Source organism: Lepidochelys olivacea (genome assembly GCF_965140295.1).
Source record: "Lepidochelys olivacea isolate rLepOli2 genome assembly, chromosome: 9".
Lineage (NCBI taxonomy): Eukaryota > Metazoa > Chordata > Testudines > Cheloniidae > Lepidochelys > Lepidochelys olivacea.
Window position 1 is genome coordinate 34,470,269 of NC_140419.1, and position 26,066 is coordinate 34,496,334.

The window sequence follows — 26,066 nt, forward strand, 5'->3', positions numbered from 1 at the left end:
ACAACTTAGCACTTCAGTGAAACATTTTATTACATACAAAAAAGTACATGTAGTATAGAAACACACACAGGAGATGTGCAAATGATGCCCTTTACGCATTTAATAGTACCATGATGCTATTTTTTTATTACAAATGTTACATGTAAAAACAAATATGCCTATCAAAACATGCAGCTAACCTACTGTATTAGTGCTAATGATACAGATAACTAGCTGACTTCAGCAGTCCAAAGAGTCAAACCTGTCAAAGTCCAGGGAACTGCTCTACTTCAGCAAGACTGAAAACTGGCAAAGAGGGCAAAAGGAAAACAGAGTTCTGAAAGACTGCTGATTTTTGACTACTCTTATGATGTTGATCAAAGCTTCTAGCAAATTGAGCCATACCTCATCTTCAGTCAGCGCCATATCCTACAGGTGTTATCCTTGCTTCCTAGTAATAAACACATATTATGGGCCATTACTTTTGCCCCTACCATATATATTTTCCTTGTTAATTAATACTTAAATAACTAGCCTGTAGGCAGATCTGTGTAAATAGACTTCTCTTGCCTGTGTCTGTAAAGAGATACTAGAGCCATTCTGCAGCTGCAGTACTCTGTATGGCTGCTGCCCTCCTGCCCCCCCATGTGTGGAGTTCAGAAAGTGGGTCCAAGCAGCTGTGGATCCACTGTTCGTGCTTGATCCTTTCACAAGACCCCCTCTGTTCTAAAGTGGATGGAGCTTGCACAGAAAACAGCTCCAGAGGCACAGACAGTTCAATCCCATTGCAGAGGCTCTCTGCATCCTGCCCATCTCCTATCCCCTCACAGTGCATGCAGTATGTGAACTGGACTGGGTCAGCTGTTTTGTAGATAGTACATCCCATGGAAAAGGTAGCAGGGTTTAGCCTAAAGCTTTGTCCATGCCTACATTCAAATTTGATCATAGCAGTATGAAATTGAGCCACAGTTCTTAAGTGCATTTCTCTTTCTACCTTGGCTATGTGTTGGAAGTCACTGGTGCTCTCAACATGTGTGAGATGGTCCAAGTACATTTTTTAAGTTTCAAAATATAAAACTGTATAAAAAAAATCCCAGAAAATTACCTGTAATGATTATATCGCCTTTGTAATTGAAAGCACATGAGAATATTTCATCAGTGTGTCCCTCTAATATTTGAATGCATTGTCCTGTATGAGGGTCCCAAAGTCGAGCTGTTTTGTCAGAGCTGGCTGTTAGGATACGACTACCTTGAGAATTGAAGCAGATCTTTAAAACAATGACAAGAAAAGTGACACCAGTTAGCATTCCAGCCTATATAATTGGAAGAGAAAGCATGATTCAGTGGTTAGCACTTACAACCAGGAGCCAGCAACTCCAGAGTTCAATTCCTAATATAAAATTAAGGCACAATCCAGCAACTGGATCCATACAGGCAGACCCTTGCCTCTGGGGCTGCGTGTGCAGTTGCAAGGTCCATCCACATTGAGACAATTACAGGATCAGGGACCCTGGATAATAACTCCCCAATTGCTCTGACATTATACGCATGTTATTTACATACTGTAGCTTTCACTGTATGTATATTTGAGAGTGTTTTATGTGAAATGAGGTAATTCCCCATAATAGTTTAACTCCCATTAAAGGCCACTTACTTTACATTGCCAGGTTTGCATACATTTTTAACTCCTCATATATAGTTTAAGGAGCATAACCTCACTATATTGGGTTTATTACACAATTTAAAATGTCATCACACAGATTTGTGAATTATTGACTGGTAACAGTGCCCAACATATCCTGCCTCTTCTCCCCCACCCTGAAAAAAATGAACCTGCAAAACAACAGACTCCCCAAATTATCACATCGTTCCATCTGATATACGTAAAGACAGAGCACCATTCAGTATGTCCAAAAGGCAAATTCTGGCTCCCAGGTAGGGAAGCTAGTTCCAGAATTAGGGCTCTTGATGGAGAATGCCCTGCCAATGGCCCCTTCTCTTTTAAACCTGAAAGAACGAAGTATTGCATAGAACATTGTAGGTAAAGTAAGGTTATCCCTTCTGAATCTAACTTTCTCTCGCTACAGAATTTTAATAATCAAATGAATGTAGGGAAACAGTGTAGTAGAGCAGTCTGCACCTTTAAGGTTCTATAGAGCAAGGGAGCAGAAAATCCTGGCCTAAGGAGAAGCCCAGCAGCCAACTGATCCAACTAATGATTGGTTCTGATTCCCAGACGGAAGACATAAGTGAGGATCTAGGTCTGTAAGAGGAGGAGGGCCAGGAGATACAAACACTTCCCTGAGCAACAGGGCAGGTAAGCCGTGTGGTCACCCGGAGAGTAAGAGAGAACTGGGAACCTTAAAGTAGTAGATGGTAGAGGACTCTGCAATATTGGTCCAGGTCAGGACTATTACTTGTTCATATTTTCGTTTTTGTGTAAGAGAAGAATAAAAGCACCTGTTCTGAAGGCTAAAAACAGAATTGGGTGTGGCCGATTGTTTTGTCCCCAAGCTGCTGGACAGACCCACCAAACTACAAACAGCAAGGCTTCATTTTTTTGCCAAGAACTAGCCTAGCTCCTAAAAAGTTAATATTTCAAGCTTGGAAATCACCAATCAATTACAGCATCATGGGCCTGCATGCTAGTTTGGGTGTTCACATAAATCATGAAATAATGATCCACTTGAATGACAAGCAGGAAGAATTGCAATAATTAAACAACAATATTTGCCTTTAGGGTAAAATTTCAAAAGCACCTAAGTCAATTAGGAGCCTTGGTTCTATTTTCAAAATTGACTTGGGCACCTGACTTTCAAAGAGGCACAGCCTTCTACGTGAATATGTTCTTTTGAAAATGGATCTTAGGCACTTGGAAAATTTTACCCTTAGTGTGTTTCACCTTAGAGACATGGGCCTCCACCCCAGCTGCACAGAGGAACAAAACAGAGTAAGAAGGTGTTCAAAGGCCCCTAATTTGGTAAAAGCAGGGAAGCAGCTTGTCTGAGCCATGCTCCCCATCCCAACAGGAGGCTGGAAAGTCTTGGAATACAGCATCCTAAGTAAGCACTCACCAATGGGCTATAAAAATCCATGCTTACATTTAATTTTGAAACTTATGCCAATATGTAATAATTGCTGGTAAGCATGATGTCACTTAGAAATAAAAAAGAGCAGGCAGAAACCACCACACAACTCACCTTAGAAATTTCACCTTCATGACCTTCCAGCTTTGCAATGCATTTTTTTGTTTCAGCATTGTAAACTCTTGCTGATCCTGTATTAGAACAAAAGTCATATGTGACTGTTTTGCTTAAGTCTATATATAAAGTGTGCACATTCATTGGTAATAAGGACCTCAGCCTGGACGCACGGAAGTCAATGGAAGTTTTGCCACTGACTTCAGTGGAAGCAGAAAAAAGTCCTGTATTAGGAATAACTAAGTTAAGGCCTGATTCTTCAAATACAAACATGAGTAACTTTTCTCACACAAGGAAACCCACAGACTCACATGCTGGTTTTCAGGATTGGTCCAGGCAGTGGTTGCCTGTAAAAAGTCATGATTTGCCGACATTTAAGTACATGGTGATATTTGAAATCACCACAGGTTTCCCTTATACATAAAGTAGGCCAGGAAAGATCTGTGATATGGTAGGAAAATATTGACTTTTTAATGGCTTCCACTGTATAATCTCTGAATATACACTCACAATTTGTATAAAACCTTTGCACTTTTGTGTAATCAAATATTGCATGTTTGCTAGTGTTTTGTCCAATCTAGTAAGTGTCCCAAGTGATTGGGCTTCTGTAGGCCTACACTGTCAGTCATAAATTACATTATTTTACTTCCTAACATAGGAACTACCCAAACCAGATCAGACCAGTGGTCTGATATCCTGCCCTGATGGTGGTTGGTACCAAACGCTTCAAAGGAAGATGTAAAACACATACATAATGTATAAACATGCAATAACATATAGCATCATTAATATGTGCTAATATTGAAACAAAAAACAAAGGGGCTGTAATATAGAAAACTATTTATTTTGACTAATGAGAATTAAGAACTATGCAGAACACCTGAAATGCTATAATCTGCAGATGCAGCCTAAATGAGAGAGAGAAAAATCTGTGGCTATTTAAAGGTAATCAAGAGACAATTTTATTATCAAGGTAGCTAATGTGCAATCTGCTGAACACAATCATAAAACTTAATTGCTTATTTCACCCCCTCATTGTTATGTATTTTCATTACATATTAGGAAGCCATAGTAATAGTTTAATTTTTAAGCATCTAACTAGTTTTCTGTTTAAGCCCAAATTTGAGCCACTCAGACCTAACTTCATCCAAAAGCTATTTTCTCCCTGCAGTCTCTCATGCACTTTCAACCACAAGAGAATTTATTTCCCCAGAAAGCTTGAGGTTAACTGGACAAGGCATCTTGAAGAAGATGAAAGTCTGAAAAATGAGAGAATTTTAACTTTGGGAGAAATCTTTTATATATATATATTATATATATACACACACACACACACACACACACACACACACAGAGAGATTCTCTCTTTCTCTCTAGATACCTTAAATACATCTTGATCTGGATATTCTAGCCCAGATTTTCTGGGTTTGGCTTAGCGGCACCCAGCACACAACCAGAGCAGAAGGGAAAATACTGTTTATGCTACCACTGCATTCTTCTGCTCTAACATTCACTCAGCTGCCAGTATATGAAAACAAAGTGCTAGCCCCGATCAATTCACCTACCATCAGCTGAGGAAGTTGCAATACGCTGGCCAGTATAATCAAAACACACATCTAATACTTCATCATCATGACCTGTTAAAGTTGCCACACGTATCCCGGTCACAGCATTCCACAGCTGCATGTGGATAAAAAGCAAGAAATAAAACCCTATCCAAGTAATTACAGGCAATCATAAGCAATCTTACTATTTATTTTGACTTGAGTTGCTGGATGTGTATATAGTCAGTCAATCAGTATCGTGACTGACTACATACAAATCATATATGCACTGATTTAGTGCATAACAGAATGTAATACCTTAATAAATGTATTATTGCATGACTACCCTGGATTTAAACCAGTGGAGAGGAAATGTATTTGCTTAGCCAGTGTAATGCACAGGAAATGTTGCATGTCTGATACATTTTGTGCTTCATTTCTACTAGTTTAATGTGATATCACTTAAGCAGAATTCTCTATTGAAATCAATAGGGAGGTTCCTGCTTACAAATTGATATAAGTGTCACTACCATAGTCAAATCTTTACTGAATGATATGTACTAATTAAATAATGTGTCATTTACAAAAAGTGCATTCTTACACCAAGGACCTGTGAGTAAGCTTCAGTGAAAGTTCACTGAATTCCAAAAACTGGTGGAAAAAATGAGAGAGAGAATCCATATGTGAGGAAAGAACCAATTTTCATCTGAAATGCTATAATTTGCATATGCAACCTTAAAGAGAGACAGAAAATATGTGGCTATTTACAGCTAATCAAGAGAATTTTATTATCAAGGTAGCTAATGTGCAATCTGCTGAACACAATGTGCAGGATCTGGTAGTGAATCTAACCAAATTAGTTCACTTCTGCACCTAGCGCATGTGCTCCTCTCAGGAAGTAAAAAGGCTCTCAACAGTCAGATAGAATGGCAGGCTTTTGATAATACTGCCCTAGCTATTTTTTGTATTCCTGTTTTAATACAGCCTGTACTAAAATCCCTGTTCATTTTAGTTCTGTGTTCAGTATGGGACAAACCATGAACCTACACAAAAAAATCCACTTGGGACAAGAAAGCTCCAGGAGATTTTCCTGTGGAGTTTCTTTCAACTTCTGCCAGGGTGCAAGTTTTCCTATCACAAAAGAAGCAGGTGGGTTGGCACCCAGATCACATGGATTTGATCTATCAGAGGCCATATCTCTCCACCCTGCCTCTTATGCCTCCCTCTTAATTATCAGCATGACTTCCTCTTCTCCTGGTAGCAGCTGACCCTTAAGAAGTGATACAGCCTTATTCCCATATTACAGATGGGAGAACTATGGCACAGAAAGTTTAAGACCAACATGATGTTCAGAGTTGTGGTTACTCATCCCCTCCAAAAGTCAGGCCACTGATTTCTAAAATTTGGCACTGAAAATCACAGGCACTCATTACTAGAGGCCAGTTTTGAAAATCTGTCCCTTAGTGACTTGCCCAAGGACACCAATGAAGTTGGAGCCAGAAGCAGAGAACAGCTCTCCTGAGTAACAGTCCAGGGCCTCAACCACAAGACAGTATTTTCTCTTTTTATCAAACAAATTAGAGGAAATTAGCTGTAATGGAGCATCAAGTCCTGCCTTCCAGTTTAGCTATACTGGGTGACTGCTACAAACCAGCCATCAGTTAAAAGGTTCATTATACAAAATGGATTCTAAATAAGTTACAAAGATTGTGTCCTAAATGAAATCTTACAGTGAATTATTTGTTGTGTAACAGACAGACTATACAGGTGGTTTTTGTAGAGATCCAATGATCTTACCATGCATGTTTTGTCCATTGATCCAGTAACAATTAGAGAGCAGTCCCAGTTGAATTGTGCACTACTAATCTCTGCCCGATGACCTATTAAAATATGCAACTTCCTACCAAAAGAAAATTAAAATTCATATTTGTGCATTTGCATCAAAACTGAGATAGGTATAAAGGTATACGTTTATAAGTATGCTAGAATGATAGTATAGTTAATGGGCCAAATCCTTTCTGCCTCATCCACTAGTTATCGAAGTTCCTGGTGTTAGGCGAGCAGGGTTTGGCTGACTTTGTCTAAAACAGAGTGAGGCTGGTTCAGCATTCTAGTGGCACATCAGCTCTCATTTCTGTTCTCCTATACCAAAAGTGGCTAGGAGTACTGTAGAAAGAAGTCCCATTTGTACTACTTTCTCCTTTAAAAAAATATTTGACATGAATTTAAATTGTAGCGGACTGGCAACACTAATGAAGTCTTCTATTCATTCACAGTGCAAATAGATCCCAGACAGAAATAGAGCAAGTTTCTCCTCACTGCTCTGCCAACATGTCCCATCAATGACCTTGAAAGAAGTAGCTCTGCAAGACCCCAAGTCAGCAAGGAACTTAAACAGATGCTTAACTTTAAGCACTTCTTTAAGTGCCATTGAAGTCAACAGGACTTAAGGGAGTGCATAAAAGTTAAGAATGTGTTTAAGTACTTGATGAATTGGGACCAAATTGATAGATTTCAAACTGTGAATAAATCTGAGCTGCTCTGTTGAGCCTACCAATAAGGGAAACATTTAGTGAAATGGATATGTCTGTTATAAATTCAAGTGTAACCCACTGGCTCATTTCACAATGGACACATCATAGTTACACTTTTTGATCACTTGTAGCCAGGGCTGGATTCCAGCCGGTGACCTAATGGTAAAGGACTCCATGTCCCATCACCAGTCTTCTGAGTCGTTAAGGTTCTCTGTTTATGTCATTCTCTAATATGCTCTGGTTCAATAAATGTGCTTCAGAAGAAAGGTCACATCAAGAGTTAAGGGATTCTTTGAGAATCCCCTGGACAAAAAAAAATAGGGGTAGGTTTTTGTGTTTTAAAATGTTTGATAAAAATAGCTGTAATGTTCAGAATATACAGTATTGTGAAAGGAACACAATGTAATCATGTAAATACATTTAGTACGGTCACCATCACTTTCATATCTCCAAAAATCATTTTTAAAATAATGTTTCAGATTCACCATAGTAAATAGCTGATTTATTAATATATATTTTAATTAACAAAATAAATATAAATCTCTGCAGATGACATTCCCAAAGAAGGAAACAAAAATCTACAAAAACCAAAAGCCATTCTAATACCAAAATGTGCACAACCATGGTCCCAATTGTAAACAAAACTCCTGTTTAAATCATTCTTAGTTTTGCCAGTGTTATTAGTGCAAGATCAGGTTCTATATAACACACTCCAAATACTAGTGGGGACTCCACTGTATTTAGACCCTGTTTTGACTAAAAGGACAACCATTATAGTGATCCAGAACATGTTAAGTGCAGCATTCATTATTTAAGACAATGTATAAAATTGGCAACACGAGTTATCTGTTAAACTTCTTCAGACAGCTTTGATAAACTGAGCTGAGTAATTAGTCATCAATGCCCATTCTAGATTAATGGAGAGCTATAAAATACTGAGTGCTGGAAGAGATTTATTGATAAATATATTAGAGGGACTGTAAATTAGGGGATATATCACATTATTGTTAATAGAAAACAGCTACAGGTTTAACAATTAATCAAGTTAATGACCAGACAAGCAACAAAATGAAACTAAGTAATTCAGAATACTCATTTTTTTAAAAATGATTAGACAAGAAAGAGAGAGGCCTCTATTATTGTATACACTAAATGAAAGGTTCAAAAAAGCAAATCTTCTGAGTAACTGAATCCAATTTTGTTTACTGTAACAAAAGAAACCTATTACATTGGTGTTCCTTTAACAGATTACTCTATTTATTTCCTAATTATGTGTTTCCAGTTCTGTTGTGATGATGTTGACCTCTTTACAATAACTAAATTGTGGGGAGTACTTTGGTTTTGTGAACATATTATTTGGCCATTTGTACTATTGTCATTTTTGTTATGCAGCACCCAAAATCCCCAATCAGGATCAAGGTCTCTCTTTACAAACACAGAGGAAGAATGGTCGTTGCTTCAAACTTTTGTATACGTAGCCAGATGGGACGGACATGTAATACATCAATATACTGGATGCTTAAATAGCAGAATATTTGAACATATTTCACATAAACTGTGATTTGTCAACAATTCAATTAGGAAAAAATCTATATAATAATCAGAGTTGGGGAAATACCATGAAAAAATTTTCATTCAAATTTCATTTTTGCCCATTTTGTGCTCACCTTCCATGAACTTTAGAGCCACATTTACTGGCACAAATGCTCATGGACAGTTAATTTTAAGCTTGGATGCTCAAGTATTCACAACAGAAATGGTATCTTTTGTATGATGGGACACTGACTATTAACATAGCAGTTGCACAATGATTTCATAGTCCCTCACCAAACTCAAATTATAGGCAGTTAAATGAGCCAGACAAGGTTCTAACTGCACCATTCTCAGCTACAGCTAGAGCTGGTGGAAATTTTTTTCATTGAAACTCTATGAAAAATGGGTTTACATTTTTTCCACAGAAAAATAAAAACCAAATTTTTTCAGTAAAAATCTTTAAGTTTTGGTAAAAATTTTCATGACAGAAAAAAATTTGTCAGAAAACTGAAAATATTCATAGGAAAATTTAAAAAAAAAAAAACAAACCACACACACAAAGTTTTGAAATTTCCCACAAAAAATATTTGGCATTTTTCAACTGGCTCTAACTAGGACAATGCACACAAGTACATTTGTGTGACTATGATGAGAGAAAAATGTAATTAAATTAAAATTTTGATTTTTTTTTCTAGGAATCTGCCCATGGAAAAAGGTCTCTGGGGACCAAAGTTAAAGGTTTAACATTTTCTAAAACTTCCCTAATCCTGTTTATCTGCTATGTCTCCTTTAGGGATTCAACATGCTAGTACCGTCTTCAAATTTTCCTCAGGATGATAAAGTATGCCCATCTAGTCAGATAGCAGAAACAATACCATGCAATATTGGGACCAATCACAACTAGCCAGAACAACTGAAATTTAGAATTATCAAATACAGCATATCGTCATCATGATCCCTACAACAAAAACCAAACCCCACAAAAAATTCAGAGTATATTCAAATAAAATAGCCTTGAGGAAAATGTGATCTATTTATGAATATTCCTCAAGCACAAAGAAAGGCAAAATTAGTTGAGTTCATTATTCATGGTTAAATTATTAGCTCAGCTCTAACAGTACTCTAAATGTGTGCGTCTGTCCTCCTTTAATAGCATACATATGCATCACTGCCCTCTAACAGATAAGATACCAGACCTAGACAGGAGGGCATGACTATATTGCCCTCTAGTGACTGCAGCCCACACAAAATAAACTAGATTACCACTGCTGCTCCTAATAATACTACATGCTCTACTGAACACTGCCAGCTACAGCGAACACCTCTAAAAAGACTAAAGCCTATGTGATCATGCCACTCTCCGGTGCTTGCAGCATTCATAGGAGACAAGTCAAATCACTGGTGAATGTTTCACCAGTTACCACTAGCCTAATGACAAGTTATATATCAGTCACTTCTTAGCAGTTTTACTGAGCAGGTTCAACTCCACTTCTGTAGCTGCTTTTTGCTGATGTTATTCCACTGAGATCAATAATTAATGTTAATAATTACTCTGATACATCCAGTGGGACTGCATGTGTTTCAGAGACATGAGAATAAGCTCACAAGTGACTTATATCCTGGGGAAATTTTTCAAGCATATCAGACTAAAAAAAATCCATTTAACTTTCACATTTTTTAATTCTTTCCACACTAATTACCAAAACTACTGATGTTTAAATAAGAGCTTCCTCCTTCACAGTCCATCTCCTGCTATTTGATCCTGAAGTGAAGTCACAATGCTGAATCTGTAACACCTCAATCATTTCTGCGGAAAAAGAATGCAACATTAAAAAACTAAGACTTTGACTTCACTACAGGATCAAACAAGAAGAAGCTGGAAGAAAGAGCTGTTCAAAAACAAATATCTGCAACAACAAACTGAACGCAATAACATTACTGTCAAAGGGCCCAATCTGGTGAGGTGCTAAGTGCCTCTGAGCCTGAGGCACTGACTCTCAACTCTTACTATTGGGAGCAGAGGGTGCTTTCCATGATCAGGCCTTAAATGACCTAGTATATGCATATTATTTTTTCTCGCAGAAGAGATGATATGGTCTTCGTGGTCTTGATGTTACATCATCATGTTTCGCAAAAAGAAAAGGAGTACTTGTGGCACCTTAGAAACCAACCAATTTATTTGAGCATAAGTTTTCGTGAGCTACAGCTCACTTCATCGGATGCATTGGTTAGGAATGCATCCGATGAAGTGAATGGTAGCTCATGAAAGCTTATGCTCAAATAAATCGGTTAGTCTCCAAGGTGCTATAAGTACTCCTTTTCTTTTTGCGAATACAGACTAACATGGCTGTTACCCTGAAACCTATCATCATGTTTGTTATTTCAACTGTATCCATGTGATGTATGCATTCACCCTTCATTTTAATAATTCCAAAGCATACTAATTTTATAGATATTCCATCTAACTTCATGGAGAGAGAAATCTTCCATGAAAATGGAATGGAATGTTTACCTTAACAAAAAGCCACCTGTATCAGTAATCTGGACAACTGGTTCATAATATTATTTATACTGAGTCCTCAGCTCAAAAAACAAGAGGACCTGGGAGAACAATATTAACAAGCCAGTATTCAGCCATTCACATTTAAATTACACAAATACTTTAGCCATTATTAAATGAAGAAGTGACCCTTCTTACTGGTATGATAATCTTAAAATCTTGAACTCTGTAGTTAGAAGGCCAAATTCTCCTCTCACTGAACTGACCTTGAAAGTCAATAGATTTACGCTGATGTAAAACCAGAGTGAGAAGAAAATCACACTCTATATTTATGAAGGAGAAACTGGCAAGATTGACTGCTCATAATTTAACATGCCCTAAAAACACCTTTCCTTTTTAGAACTGTCTCTTGCTTCTATAAAAATGTAGCAATTCCCCAAACCAAGTGCTTCAACACAGATTACATCTTTCTGGTTGGATGATTCATTAATAACAAAATATAGGGCCCTTTTACTCAGCCTGCATGGCTCAGTTCTTGCGAGCAGGTGGAGTTTTAAAAAATATAAGCCTCTTTTACACTAACGCATTTGGAGAGCCAGTTTTTTTGCATATTTCAGTACCCTGGCTACTCAGAGCAAAGGTCACAGGAGAAACAAAGTAAAGATGAGGTCAGGTGTGCCCAAAACCAAAGCCCAATTGGAAAGTCTAGAATTTGTAGGCCTTGACAGTCCCCTTTAAGATGTCTAAAAAACACACAATACAAAAACAACCTTATGAGTGCTTTAGTACCTGCCAGTGCCAACATCCCACACTGCAACTGTGTGGTCAAAGGAGCCAGTGATGATCCTATCTCCTGTAGTATTAAATGACAATGCAATAATTTCTGCTGAGTGCCCCTAAGAGAATATTAACAAAAAGGTACTTCAGAATATAAATGATACATTTAGGTCCAATACCTAATTTGTACAGTAGGAATACAAAATCACAGAAGTGATTGTTTCCATTAGGCCATATAGTCCACCTCCCTGACAAAGTAGTAAATTTTCTTGTTTCTTGCATAACTTTGACTATTCCACAGTATAATCTCACTGCCCATATTACAACAGCATTTAATATCATATGCCACTTAAGTACTAGCAAATAGAACACTGGGAACAATCCTGCAACGACAAGGAGAATGAATTAGAATTGTGATCTAATAGGTCTTTTTCATATCAGATTTCTGCGGAACAGTAGTTATTCACCATTAAATGAGAGGATGCTTTTATTACAATAAACTAAGAGCCAAATTGTCACTGCCCCTTGTGTGTATGCATGAGAGAAAAGGCATACGGAGCCTCCTGCTCACAGGCCAAGGACAATTGCAGTCTCTTCTGCTCCCTCCCTAGGTTCCCCCACCCTGACGCATGCAGAGGTAGAGAAGGGTGAGGAGGAGAATGTCCCTTGTCTACTCCATGGGCCAGGAACACCAAAGGAGACAACCTGTGCGCTGCCCCTTACTTAGTCTTTGTGAAAGGGATAAGGATGTGACTTTAAACATTTAGGCAGAAATATTTAAACAGTGAAATCCTAGCAAGCCAAATACAGAGAATAGAAATTGCACTCTAGATGCACTTGGTGACTTGACTGAATTCTCTATATACACACATCATGCAGAAAATGAATGATGCAGCTAAAAGGAACATTTATAGCTATAATACTAGGCATTAACATTTTTGAAGTTACTTTATATTAGCTCTCAGAGTTGTAATTGTATTAGCACAGGAATTACAGTTCAGTACTTATAATGATAAACCACGTTAATGAGAGCAGCAATATTTTTGGGCCTAGGACAGTAGTGACATTGAATTGGAAAAGTCTGACATTTGATCAAAGTGGGTTTTATGATTTTAATAAAGTAGCATAGCTTTCTTAATCCCTTTATGTTTTCTTAATCAATTATTTAACTTCAGTCACTAAGTGACTCAGCTAGTAATAGAAATTCTTTGTCTGAAATGGATGATTAAGAAGTCTACTTATACCCACATCTTACTCAGTTAGGAACTACAAAAGCACCAAACACCTTCAGAGCAATAAAGAATGCAAACATACAGTTAACATGACCACTTCCTCTCCATTCTGGATATCCCATAGTTTGGCTGTCGTATCCATACTTCCAGTTGCTATCAGAGTGCTTTGAAGATTAAATGATAAACAAACCTGTAACACAAACATTGGGAAACAATAAGCTTCCTATGATTTTTTTTTAAAACTAACTCGGATCAGGGTCAGTATTTGAAAATACAGCAATAATACAATTTAACAGTTTGTGACCTACAAATACAGTCATGGCACTTGAATAATGTGACAGCTGCAGTGCCTTCTAGAGATTTTGTTAGAGAAGCAACAAATCCTTACCACACAAGCTTTGGAGGACAGCTTATTGGACTAACTAACTAGTTGCTTTAAAAACGATTGTGTGTGTTAGAAAAGGCTTATTGGAACATATGTTAACCCTATTATCAAACAGCCTTTTTTACATACAGCCTCATTTTTATCACAGGTATATATTTGAGCAAAAATGCAACAAAGTCCCCAACTCAGTCCTCACATTTGACTGATGTAGCCAGCTTCCAGTCCTCAGTAACTATATGATATGGTTGTTCTCCTAATGAGGAACACAAATGTCTTTGGAAAAAGGAAAACATTTGCTGGGAACTTAGTTGCATTTTCAATTATGATATTCCATTTTTCATTATTGAACAAATCTACATAGCATAGACCTGTGGCAGCAGTCTATGTGTAATAAACATCTACTCTTTCAGAAATTATTGACGATTATGGGCCTGATGTTGAGAAACACCATCTGATTTTGTAGGTATAATTCCTATCAGTTATTTGCAGGTACAATTCATAGCACTCTGGGCCTGATCCAACTACCACTGAAGTCAGTGGAAACTGATCAAGCCCTAAGACCTATAATTACCTGATTTGTAGGCACAAAACTGGTAAAGACAGAGTTGAGACCCTTTTAAAAATCAGGTAGTTCATGTTAAGAGAAATAATTTCAAAATGCTCAGAGAACAAACAAATCACTACAAGACATACCAATGCTACTGTACACTGATGCAAAGCAGCAACTTCTCAGGCCCAGTTTTCACTTTTGCAACTTACAAATTAAACTGCTGCACCTACAATGCACACGCACAGTTTCTATAATTTTTTTACTCTATTGAATGACAAATCAAAAGGCAATTTTTATAGAAAAATATAATCTGAGTGTTTCAGTGGGGTGTTCTAGTACATATAATTTTACAAGCCAAATGTAAGAATCAAAAAGAAAAATCATGCTCCAGAAAAACAAGGGTATTGTTTCAAAAATGTAAACAAATTATATGAGAAATCATAACTGAAATTTTCTAACATGTAATCAGGTAAAAATATCAAATTTTAAATAGTCAAAAATAATTCTTAACATTTGGAAAAGAGGGAAACTGTAACGAGTTAGAGACAGAAAATAAATTATTTTAATTATACTCTGCTAATTGGATATAAAGAGTTTTGTTCTATTCCTTGATGGTATGCCTTTTTGTATATGCTCAAATAGTTTGATCAATATGGGTCAGTGCAGGAGAAAATTAGCCTCTATTTTTGCTAGTTCATGGAGGCTTTACAGACCTCCCAGAATACACAGCTATACTTGAATACACAGCTATACTTGCACTGAATTCAAAGGCGTAAGAAATGCTCTCCAGTGGGAGGCATAACAGACATCAATCAGTGTATTCATGATATGTGATACTTCAGTTCACTGAAATAATGGGACAAAAGAGGCAAACATTCATTCAGACAGGAATGATGTTAAAAGGCCATGTAGAACAAAGAGAGAATAGGTTCTTAGGCCAAGCAGGAGCTGATCTGTCTGTCCACTAGGATATTGATATAAGCTAGAGTCATGGGAGAGAGGGATTGAAGAGCAACAGGACCAGAACAGACAACAGCAGAGTGCAAGAGAAGATGGAAAAAATGTACTGTACAGAAAATGAATGGTGTAAAGAATGTGAATCAGAAACTTCTGTTCTCCCTGTCTCATAAAGAAGAGGACATTCAAAGAAACTGAAAAGAGCCAAATTCAAAACTGATATAAATAATTACTTTCACACAATTCATAATCAGACTGAAACTCATTGCCACAGGTTGTTGAAGCCAAGAATTTAGCGAGATTCCAAAAGCAATGGGCCATGTACATAGATATCGAGAATATCCCCCAAAATTATAGTAGTAACTATATGTAACCCCCAAGGAGACTACCTAGATTCCTGGGGCTCTGTCTGCTGGCAGCTCAGGGAAAGGCACACTGTCCCTGGTAAGGAGGGGAGCCATGGCAAACTCAGAGTCTGCCTGGCAACCAATAGGAAGTGAGATGCCCCTCCCAAGGAAAGGGGAGAAGCCATTTTTGAGTGAGTCTGGAGCCGGCAAGGGCAGGACTGGCTGTGTGGGGAGCTGGTGAGTCCGAGGCCTGCATACAGGGTTCCCCCTGAAAACTGGCCTTTAGGGACCTGAAAGCAAGATCCCTCAGCTGGGCTTTTTCTTCTCTACTGACGATTCCCAGTTTGTAAAGTTTTGCTGGGAAACTTCCCCAGCCAGGCTGAGTTAGCCCTCCAGCTCCCTAGGTGAGACCAGTCACCGCATGGTCAGCTCTGCTCTGTCTGCTAGTCCAGGGCTGCTGCCTGCTGTGTGTGTATCTGGACGCTGGGCTAGGAAACTACAGTCTGGATTTTAGTAGAGTTGTGTAATCTGCACCTTGAGCCCTGCACCCCTTTGTGGTGAGGGGAAATCCTGGGACCGAAGCAGCCTGATTCCTGCCTGAAGAGGATCCCGCCAGCAGAGATCAGCCCCTCTGTAGTGACTGAGGAGTCCAGAGTCATCTCTGAACCTGAGGATCATACATGGAGTTTGTGAGGGCACTATCTTTTAGTTAGTCAGTCAGGGAATTTGTTTTGGGGACTCCCGATTCCCTGAACCTTGTCCTCAAGCCAGGGAATAAGGGTTTGGGGATTTTATAACCTGCTGCATATTAAACCTGTGGAGGGATTTACCACCTTCTCCCACTTGTGAGACCTTTGGGCTGTACTGAACCCAATCAGCCACACTGCTAAACCACTGCAGAGAAAAAGTTTGTTGGGGCCCTTGATGACCTATGACCACAAAGTACGCATACCAACGGGACACTAATCTTACATTTGCTACATTAGATCCTGTGACTGGGGAAAGTAACAGGTATTATCAGTGTGTGCACCGGTGACCCTAAAAATAGTGTTTTACCCTGTTATGTATATTTGTCTCCTGTTTAATATAATTATTGTGTTGAATATATTGTATGTGTTTGTGTTATTTCTTGGAAGTCTCCAATTATCTGGCAAGTAAGTGGGGATTACCCTGTTAGAGTTTTCTTCCCAAGCTGCCCTGATGACCCTGCCAGGAAGGAGCGAGGGAGGTGCAAATAAATTCATAGAAAAAAATAAAGAAGATACACTGAGTGGGTGGCGGGATCCAGAAGAACCCAGACCTGCCCATCAAAACCTAAGCAGATTGGCATTAAAGAAGGTAACCAGGTAGAGAGGGGGCACTACAAATATTTTAAAAAAAAAGAGTTTCAGGTTGGCTTTAGCCAACCTTTACATAATAGGGGTTAAGAGGAGATTCCCCTGGGAGCCAGATTATCCCACTACATATTGCTGGGTTTCCTGCATCTTCCTCTTAAGCAACTGGCACTGGCCACTGCTGGAGATAGGATACTGAACTAGATAAACCATAAACCTGATCCAGTATGGTAATTCCTATGTTCCTAAGAGATGGGTGCTCCTTTGGTTTAGCTCTGTACGCTGCAAGCTGTCCCATAAATCCCCAGCATACATAAGTGGATTCTCTTTGGATCCAGTTCTCCCATACAGTCAGTGCCTCAAGACACCCACAGCTTGCATAGAGAGAAAGGCTACTTACACACTGTGTTGAATAGGGAGAGAGTTAACATTGTTAATTACAAAGATCTAGATGCAGGTTTTTAAAATAGTAGAGTTTTAGCATCATGGGAGTTTGAATACAAGAGCAGAAGCTCTCCCACCTCACCCTAGTAAAGACACACCATTATGAGACCATCTTGATTATACCAAGGTCCTAGATGACACCGAGAACTTTTGAATAATCAAGGGGTTTTTTTCCAGTGTAATTAACAAACAACAGAGGAAATGACCCTCTTATGAAGTAGTAGTAGTTTGACTTATTAAGTTCTGGAAAATCAAGGTTGTACTGCATATGAAAATACAGTTGGATGCAAAGGTTTAATATTGTAAGGCAGGAACTCACTATTTCTGCGGTGTGTCCCCTGAAGGTATGATAACATTTTCCTGTTTCTGCACTCCATAATTTGCAGGTTTTATCAAAAGATCCAGTGGCAATCTTATCACTAAAATGGAAAAAGTCATTTTTATTTAGAAAAAAAATAAATAATGTTAAAGGCAGCAGAAGGAGAAACTGAAGAATTCACAAAAATATATGATCCTTGATATGCCAAAGCAGTATATTTTCAAATCATCTCATGAACAAGTCTAGAGTTTAGCGATATATTTATTTTATGACTAAATTGTGGCTGGCACTGTAGAGATTTGCACTCCTTGGGTCAGTTGTAAACACTCTACAAAGATATTCTGTCCCATTTCCACACCAGGTGTCAGACCAAAATCAATGTGAGAGAGAGGACATGATGTAGTTGCTGTGTTAGCATAAATTCCCTCAGTGCACACAGATGCATTCTGCCAGATTATTTGATCTTGCAACACACCTTTTAGAAACTGAAGTTTTATTAAGGGAAAAACAAACAATTTGCTGGTGCGCAATTCTTTCTTTGCAGCCTATTTAGTTTATATTTTCAAATTAAAAAGACAGGGCCAAATTCCCTAGTACATTGGGGCAGGTTTGTGCCTGTCCACCAATGCAAAGCTGTCAAAGCTGGCCACTCTAATTTACACCACAGGCTAGACCATCTGATGAACATCCAAACAGACTTATTAAAAGTCACAAAATGTCTGCAACCTTACAAAGTTGTTTCATATACATTAGCACTGCACCTCAGTAACATCTCTTAAATTACTGGTATAGTAGGTTTGTGTGTACACGGCATCTCCCTCTGGCTTTCTTGGGACTCATTCCATACCCAATTTGTATTTAAACCTAACAGAGTGGAAGGTCAATAACATGGAACTCCCCATATATGTCTGTTTCTTTGATAAACCACTCAAAGTTACATTAAGTCTCTAATTATCCTCCCAGTGAAGGCAAAGGGAGTATTGTCATTGACCTCTATGGGTATGTCTACACTGCCATTAAAAACCTGCAGCTGGCCGTGCCAGCTGACTCAGGCTTGCAGGGCTCAAGATAAGAGGCTGTTTTACTGCAATGTAGATTTTTGGGCTCAGGTTGCAGCCCGAGCTCTGGGACGCTCCCATTGCACAGGATCCTAGAGCCCTGGCTCCAGCCCTAGTATTTACACCACAATTAAAGAGCCCTTAGCTTGAGCCCCTTAGAACTGGCCAGCTGCAGGTTTTTAATTGCAGTGTAGACATACCTTATGAGACCAGATTTTAAATGTCTGTACAACCTTCTTTTTCTCTTGCAATTATACAACCATTCATTTTGCCCAGCTGAAGCGACTGACCACAAATAATTGTTAAAATAGTCTCGTAATGAGTCCTATTAAGTGCTCACATGCTATAGTGATGGACATATTATAGAAACCTAATGATTGGTGTTAAACTAGTTCTTTTTCTTTGGAAATAGATTTCTAGCTCAACTCTAGCTCAAGGTTGTCAACAGGTTCATTTTCTCTTATATATGAAAAAAATATCTGCCATCCACCACTTCTTCATTATCTGGTTTTGTACACACACATCTTAAATATGTACTTTTAACTGTAAATATATTTGGATGATGGAAATAAGAATTCCTTTCTACCTTCTCCTGTAGAGTGTGGACAAAAGCATAACAGAGAAGAGAACGGTTTACTTTTTGAAGAACAAAACTCTCTCATAAAAAAGGCAGCTCTTGACTAATGTAAACTTGTGTACATGACATCATAGTCTCTCTACACTACTGCTGCTAGCTCTTATATAACCCAGACAACTTCTGTAGAAAATAAAAGATATGGAGATTCACATTGGACACTGTAACAGCACCCTCAGGATCTCCTATCAATTACTCACCAGTTCTGACCAGTTTCTAAGTCAGATCCTTGATAATAATGTATGAGTAGTACTAAATGGATTAACCCACTTAAAAAGGCGGTTATGCTGGAAAAGCTGATCATTCTAACTAAAGCAACACAAGCTGTCATTACTCTATTTTACTTTAAAGTTTATAGGATAACTATAGTTGCAACATAGCAATGTTGGCAATTAGAAGGTGTCTCAAAGACTCTGAAAACCTATTTACCCATAAGGATTATTGAAAGCTATTGCATAGACCACATTTCTGTGTCCCTCCAATGTACGTAGCTCCTCTCCTGATGCTGTGTCCCATATTTTGCATGTTCTGTCGTAGCTTCCAGTGATAAAGCTAAAATGAAGAAAGATAAATGAGTTACAGGACTGTAGAAACTTTCTCAGGGCCTGGGTCCACAACCTAGTGAAGTCAAGGGGAGTCTTTCCATTGATTTCAGTGGCCTTTGCATCAGGCCCTAAATGCTTTTCCCGCATTCCATGGTATCCATGAGAATATCAATCATGGCAAAGATTCTAAATCAAGCCATTTTCAAAACTTTACTAAATATTATATTTTTAAAAGATAACATTACCAGGGCTCAATGCATTCTCTCCTACTAAAAAAACTAGGCTCTCCTTTAGAAGAGATTACAGAGAAAAAATAGTTAGTCTAATAAACTAACAATCAAGTCAATTACAGCTCAACTTCACTTACAGTGAAAGTCCCAAAGTGTTTAAACGTATTTCAATGGACTTGCACTCCACTTATATTAAAGCCTCACCCCATTGTTGAGAATAGCCCACTTCCACCTTAATTGAATTGGCTCGTTAGCACTGACTCCCCACTTGGTAAGGCAACTCACATCTTTTCATAAGCTGTGTATTTATACCTCCCTACTGTATTTTCCACTCCTTGCATCTGATGAAGTGGGTTTTAGCCCACGAAAGCTTATGCCCAAATAAATTTGTTAGTCTCTAAGGTACCATAAGGACTCCTCGTTGTTTTTACTATAATGTGTGTTTCTTTCTGCTGATCCTGCTGGAATACAGCAGCTATCATCAACATATGCGAGAGGGGAGAGTGCCATCAATTGAATCACATCCACCATTTTTTGCAGCCCCCTTGGTTTTTCCTTAGAAGCCTGAAATCCAGATATGGGAAGTGCTTAAATCTGCGTAGATACAATCATAACACAAAGGGATTTTTGTGCAGGATAGATAGGAGCACTGAAATTCACTATTTAATTTCCACATTAAAAATCTTTTTCCATTAGTAATTATGCATTTTGAATTTAAAAATGAAAACTTACCAGGAACCAGATTTGTTAAATGCTACATTGGTCAGTGGCAATATATGTGCCCTTAGCACCTGAAATACAGGAAAATTAAGATTTGGTGCATTTTCAAATAAAAATCAAATTACTAGGAGTTTTTGAACTAGCTTAATATCTACTCTTCTCAATATTTTCTTCCCATTTTAGTCATGCTAACTGAGCAGTTATGACAGTTATGACAGCAATACATTAACAATTATTAGTGGTGAGCAATTACCACTGTAGAATTCATGCAGAAAATTTCTGTCTTTACCAGGAATTGCAGTGGTGCAGCTATGCTACTGATTGCCTGGCCACAAATGGCTGTGACTGAAGTAGATCCTCAGTGTTTATAAGGCCTGAATGAGCTGTCCTCTCTCTGAATTTCATTCTCTGCTGCCTTCTCTGAGAACAGAGAAGGAACCCTAAGAGTTGCAGGAGGGGTGGGGGAAATAAATGGGCCCTTATGGACCATGAGTGAGGGCTTTCTTGGAAGGTGCTCCAACAACTGCTCTTCAGTGTTTGCTGTTAAGCCATATACTACAAACCACTCCATCCACTTCAAGAAATAATTTTAACTTTTACATTGTGAGATGCTTTCAACAAGTATAAGATGTTGTTTTAAAAAAATGGGGAGAGAGAGAGGCGATGTCAGAGTTCCACACCCAAATGTTCACCACAATAAAAGCCTTATCATTGCTGATTTGAAATACACTGGTGGAATCTCTAAAAAGCAGACATAAAAATGGAGAAACTCATCAAGATGAAATTCAGAGAGGAGATTTCAAATATACCACTGCCTGGATCATTTAGATCCAGGAACCAACTGTTTTCAAACACATGTTGTTAAGATCTTTTGGTCAGAGACCATTTGTCTTTATTCTTTCTATAAACTGTCAGACATACCTATGGCACTATATGCAAAGATTTATTAAATAAGTAATAATTATTAATAGGGCCCTACCAAATTTACGGTCCATTTGATCAATTTCACGGTCATAGGATTTTAAAAATCATATATTTCATGATTTCAGCTCTTTAATTCTGAAATTTCACAGTGTGGTAATTGTAGGGGTCCTGACCCAATAAGGAGTTGTGGGGGGATTGTAAGATTATTGTAGAGGAGGTTGCGGAACTGCTACCATTACTTCTGCACTGCTTCTGGCAGCAGTGCTGCCTCCAGACCTGAGCACCTGGAGAGAGGCAGCTGCTGGCCGGGAGCGCAGCTCTGAAGGCAGAGCCACTGCCAGCAACAGCACAGAAGTAAGGATGGCATGGTATAGTATTGCCATCCTTACTTCTGCGCTGCTGCCTGCAGAGCGGGGCCCTTAGTCAGCAGCCACCACTCTCTGGCCACCCAGGTCTGAAGGCAGCACAGGAGTAAGAATGGCAATCCCGCAATCCCCCTAAAATAACCTTGTGACCCCCTCCCGTACAACTCCCTTTCGGTTCAGGACCCCCAGTTTGAGAAAGGCTGGTCTCACCCATGAAATCTGTATAGTATATGATAAAAGCACACAAAAGACCAGATTTCACATTCCATGATGCATTTTTCATGGCCACGAATTTGGTAGAGCCCTAATTATTAATAATACCAAATTAAAATCAATCTGCCATTATATTTAAGAATAAATTAGTTACATTGCCAACAACTTTCTGTATTTCTCTGGCTGTTTTTATACATGACTTGCCTTTCAATAAAACTTTTATCCTTTACAAGCCAGCTTCTGCTTGATCCTATTATATAATGACAACATAACTAGGACCCTACCAAATTCACAGCCATGAAAAATGCATCACGGACTATGAAATCTGGCCTCCCAGGTCTTTTGTGTGCTTTTACCCTATACTATACAGATTTCACAGGGGAGACAAGCATTTCTCATACTGGGGGTCCTGACCCAAAAGGGAGTTGCAGGGGGGTCAGAAGGTTATTTTAAGGGGGTTGCAGTATTACCACCCTTACTTCTGTGCTGCCATCGCATCTGGGTGGCTGAAGAGCGGTGGCTGTTAGCTGGGTGCCCAGCTCTTAAGGCAGTCACCCGCCAGCAGCAGCACAGAAGTAAGGGTGGCAATACTATACCATCCACCCTTACTTCTGCACTACTTCAGTGCTGGGCGACTGGAGAGTGACAGCTGTTGACTAAGGGCCCAGCTCTGCAGGCAGCAGCATAGAAGTAAGGGTGGATGGTATGGTATTGCCACCCTTACTTCTGCAATGCTGCTGCTGGTGACTCTCCACTCTCCAGCTGCCCAAAAGTAAGGGTAGCAGTACTGCAACCCCCCCCCCACACACACACACACACCCCTACAATAACCTTGCAACCCCCAATTCCTTTATGGGCCAGGACCCCTAAAATTACAACACTGTGAAATTCAGATTTAAATAGCTGAAATCATGAAATTTATGATTTTTAAAATCCTAAAACCATGAAATTGATCAAAATGGACCGTGAAATAGGTAGTGCCCTACACATAACCGTACTTGTGAAAATCACACCATTTGTTGACATTGAAACGAAGGGATGTCAGGAATGCAGCAATTAGAACATCACTGCAGGACCAAGGAGGAGAAATGGGTAATAAGCAATGCTACTTAACCTCTGGCATATAGGCAGAGCCTCCAGCTTCCTGCTGTTATCTCTGGCTTCCTATGAATCTGTCTAACTCCTCTATCTCAACAGCCAGCCATAGGTTTCTTTGTTTTTTTAATAGCTTTTCCTCCCAGTTGCCTCTAGTCTCTTTCTCTCTGCTGGTTTTCAGATTCCCTCTCACCCCTTCCATGTGTAAGGGGACTGTTGCCCCCTTACTAACATTCAGTGGGGGTGTTTTAGTTGCTAGCTCCCAGTACTAAAAGGGGGAAGGGTTGATGGGGAATCAGGACCCTGAGACTAACAGCCCGCAGGAACAATGGGGAGAGGCCAATGCTCCAGGTCAGCCTGAATGACAGGGCAGGCAGGCTAATCAGGGAGTCAGGAGGCCAGGGAGGTCCCGTCCTCCGTGTGAGCTGGATTTGCCTGGGTCAGACCAAGTGGGGCCGAGCTAAGGAGAAAGCAGGGGCTCAAGCTGAGCTGGGGAGCAGAACTATGCCAGATGCAGGGGAACCAGAAAAGCAGCCCAGAGAGAGCAGACCCTGTCCTGGGAGCAGAGCTGCAGCCCCAAAGCCAAAGGCACAGGCCAGAGAGAGCAGACTTGCCCTGGAAGGAGAGCTGCAGCCACCAGAGCCAGAGGGGCCAGAAAAGCAGCCCAGGAAGCAGGTCAGTGCTGGGAGCAGAGTCACAGAAGCAGCCTGCAGAGCAGACCTGTCCTGGCAGGAGAGCTGCAGCAACCAGAGCCAGAGGGGCCAAAGAAGCAGCCCAGGGAGCTGGAGGCAGAGCAGCAGCAGCAGTGCAGAGACAGAGTGGTACAGCTGGGGCTGGAGCGGTCCAGAGCTGGGTGCAGTGAGCAGCTGGGGAGAGCGAGGGGGACCCTGGGCAGTGGGCCCAGCACAGGGAGACGCCTCAGCCAAGTGGTTCTGCAGGCCAGGCTTGGATCGTAACCCCAACAGGGTGGGGGGGCCACTGGGAAGAAGGGTCCTACCACTTAGAGCCTGAAAGTGTGTGGCCACCACCAGAGCAAGTGTCCAACCCACAGCATCCCTGCAGCAAAGCCAGGGCCTGAGAAGAAGGCCTGAGACTTACAAGGAACAGACTGTGAACTGCCCTGACATTCCAGAGACGTTTGTGATGTTCCCTGCCACAGAGCGGGATGATGTGTTTCCTTTAACCTTTCCCATTTTTCCTTATTCTTTTTGAAATTAATTGTTGATTAAATAACTTGCATTTGCTTTAACTTGTGTGTAATGGGCAGTGGGTCAGAGAAGTGCCCAGTGCAGAGAGAGTACCCCGGAGTGGGGACACACTAGCCCCTGTCCTAGGTGACCACAGCAGAGTTGGGGGTCAAGCCCCCCAGGAATCCTGGGCCCAGCCTTGTTGGGGTTACGAGGACTTTGCCAGACAGGAGAGTGGAAGGGGAGTCCTCAAGGGCAGGGAGGCCTCTGGGTAAAGGAAGTGGGACAAGGACTCAGATCCTTTTGCTAGCCCACTTCACCGGGGTAATGCAGAAGCAAGGAAAGTTCCCCACAATAGCAGGACTATTCCGCTGCTTACACATGGCATAGACACTTGTAGGGAATGAATGGGCCATCTGAAGAAGGGAGAGCCTCCAAGAGAATCAATATAGAAAAGAAGATTAGTAAATTGTGGGCAGAGAATTGACTGCTAACAGCTAAGGAGAGAAAATGGAGAGGCAGAGATAAAAAGGGGCAAAAATGGAAGCAGTGTAAGATTGGGCAGAATATTGTCACAGAACAGAGAAGACAGAGGGATGCGGAAAATAAAGGGGGCTCAAAGATCTTAGAGGAGGAACTGACAGAAATGGAGGAGAAATAGTTGTGGAACAGCTCAAGGGGGGAGAGAGAGGCTATTTACCAGTTAGAGAGATTTTGCCCTTCAGGGAAAGTAGAGGGAGCTGCTCATACAGTTGCTGCAGTGGAAATGGGCCATGAAGATGTGGAAATTACAATAATTTGTTGGGTTTTTTTTTCAAACACCCGCCAGCATATAAATATATGTACATTAGCATAAATAATTATGGAAATATATGGAGATTTGATCTCAAGCTTTTTTAAGGCCCCATACAGGCAGCACTGGTTGTGAGAAATAAACTCTTTGTGACAGCATAAATGTATCTGATAATTAGCAACAGAGAGAGGATGCTAGATAGATATATGTTCAAGTTCAGATCCTAACATTTTTCCCAGTACCAACACCCTTTTTGTAAAAGGCCCAGAGACATAACTGCTCCATCTGCAGAACCCATCTGAAGTCAATGAGAGTTGCCTGTGCAGAATGCCAGATTCTAAAGTGAAATCAGGGAATGTGTGTTTCAGTACTGTAATTTAGGCTACAGCAGTCCATGCGATAAATCTCCAGAACAGTGCAGCCATCAAACAATCTCAAATGCCTAACCAGTTGCTACAGTAGCATGCTGCTCTGCTGGTTGTCTAACACAAAGTCATGATCACAATTATAGGAAATAACAAAGAAGACAGGGATGGGAAATGAGCCAATGCTGATCAGATTTGCCTGGCTCTTGTATTTCCCTTATTTAGCAATTACTATCTGTCCCCAGCAAAGACGAAATTCATTCTTTCTGTGGATATTTGTGTCATATACTAGAAAGACAAAG

At 39.8% G+C, this 26,066-nt stretch overlaps 1 protein-coding gene across 1 annotated transcript in view; it reads right to left on the reverse strand.

Moving 5' to 3' along the window:
• Positions 1–55: 55 nt before the first annotated feature.
• DAW1 (dynein assembly factor with WD repeats 1) overlaps positions 56–26,066 on the reverse strand; it is a 31,692-nt gene continuing 5,681 nt past the window's right edge. Inside the window, exons 4-14 of the mRNA XM_084638209.1 lie at positions 20,835–20,893; positions 19,757–19,879; positions 17,636–17,735; positions 13,382–13,489; positions 12,080–12,186; positions 6,521–6,623; positions 4,745–4,859; positions 3,180–3,256; positions 1,085–1,247; positions 385–430; positions 56–285 (exon numbers count right to left, since the gene is read on the reverse strand). Coding sequence (XP_084494335.1) covers positions 396–430; positions 1,085–1,247; positions 3,180–3,256; positions 4,745–4,859; positions 6,521–6,623; positions 12,080–12,186; positions 13,382–13,489; positions 17,636–17,735; positions 19,757–19,879; positions 20,835–20,893 — 990 coding nt within the window. The 3' untranslated portion in view covers positions 56–285; positions 385–395. The remainder of the gene's footprint in view (positions 286–384; positions 431–1,084; positions 1,248–3,179; positions 3,257–4,744; positions 4,860–6,520; positions 6,624–12,079; positions 12,187–13,381; positions 13,490–17,635; positions 17,736–19,756; positions 19,880–20,834; positions 20,894–26,066) is intronic.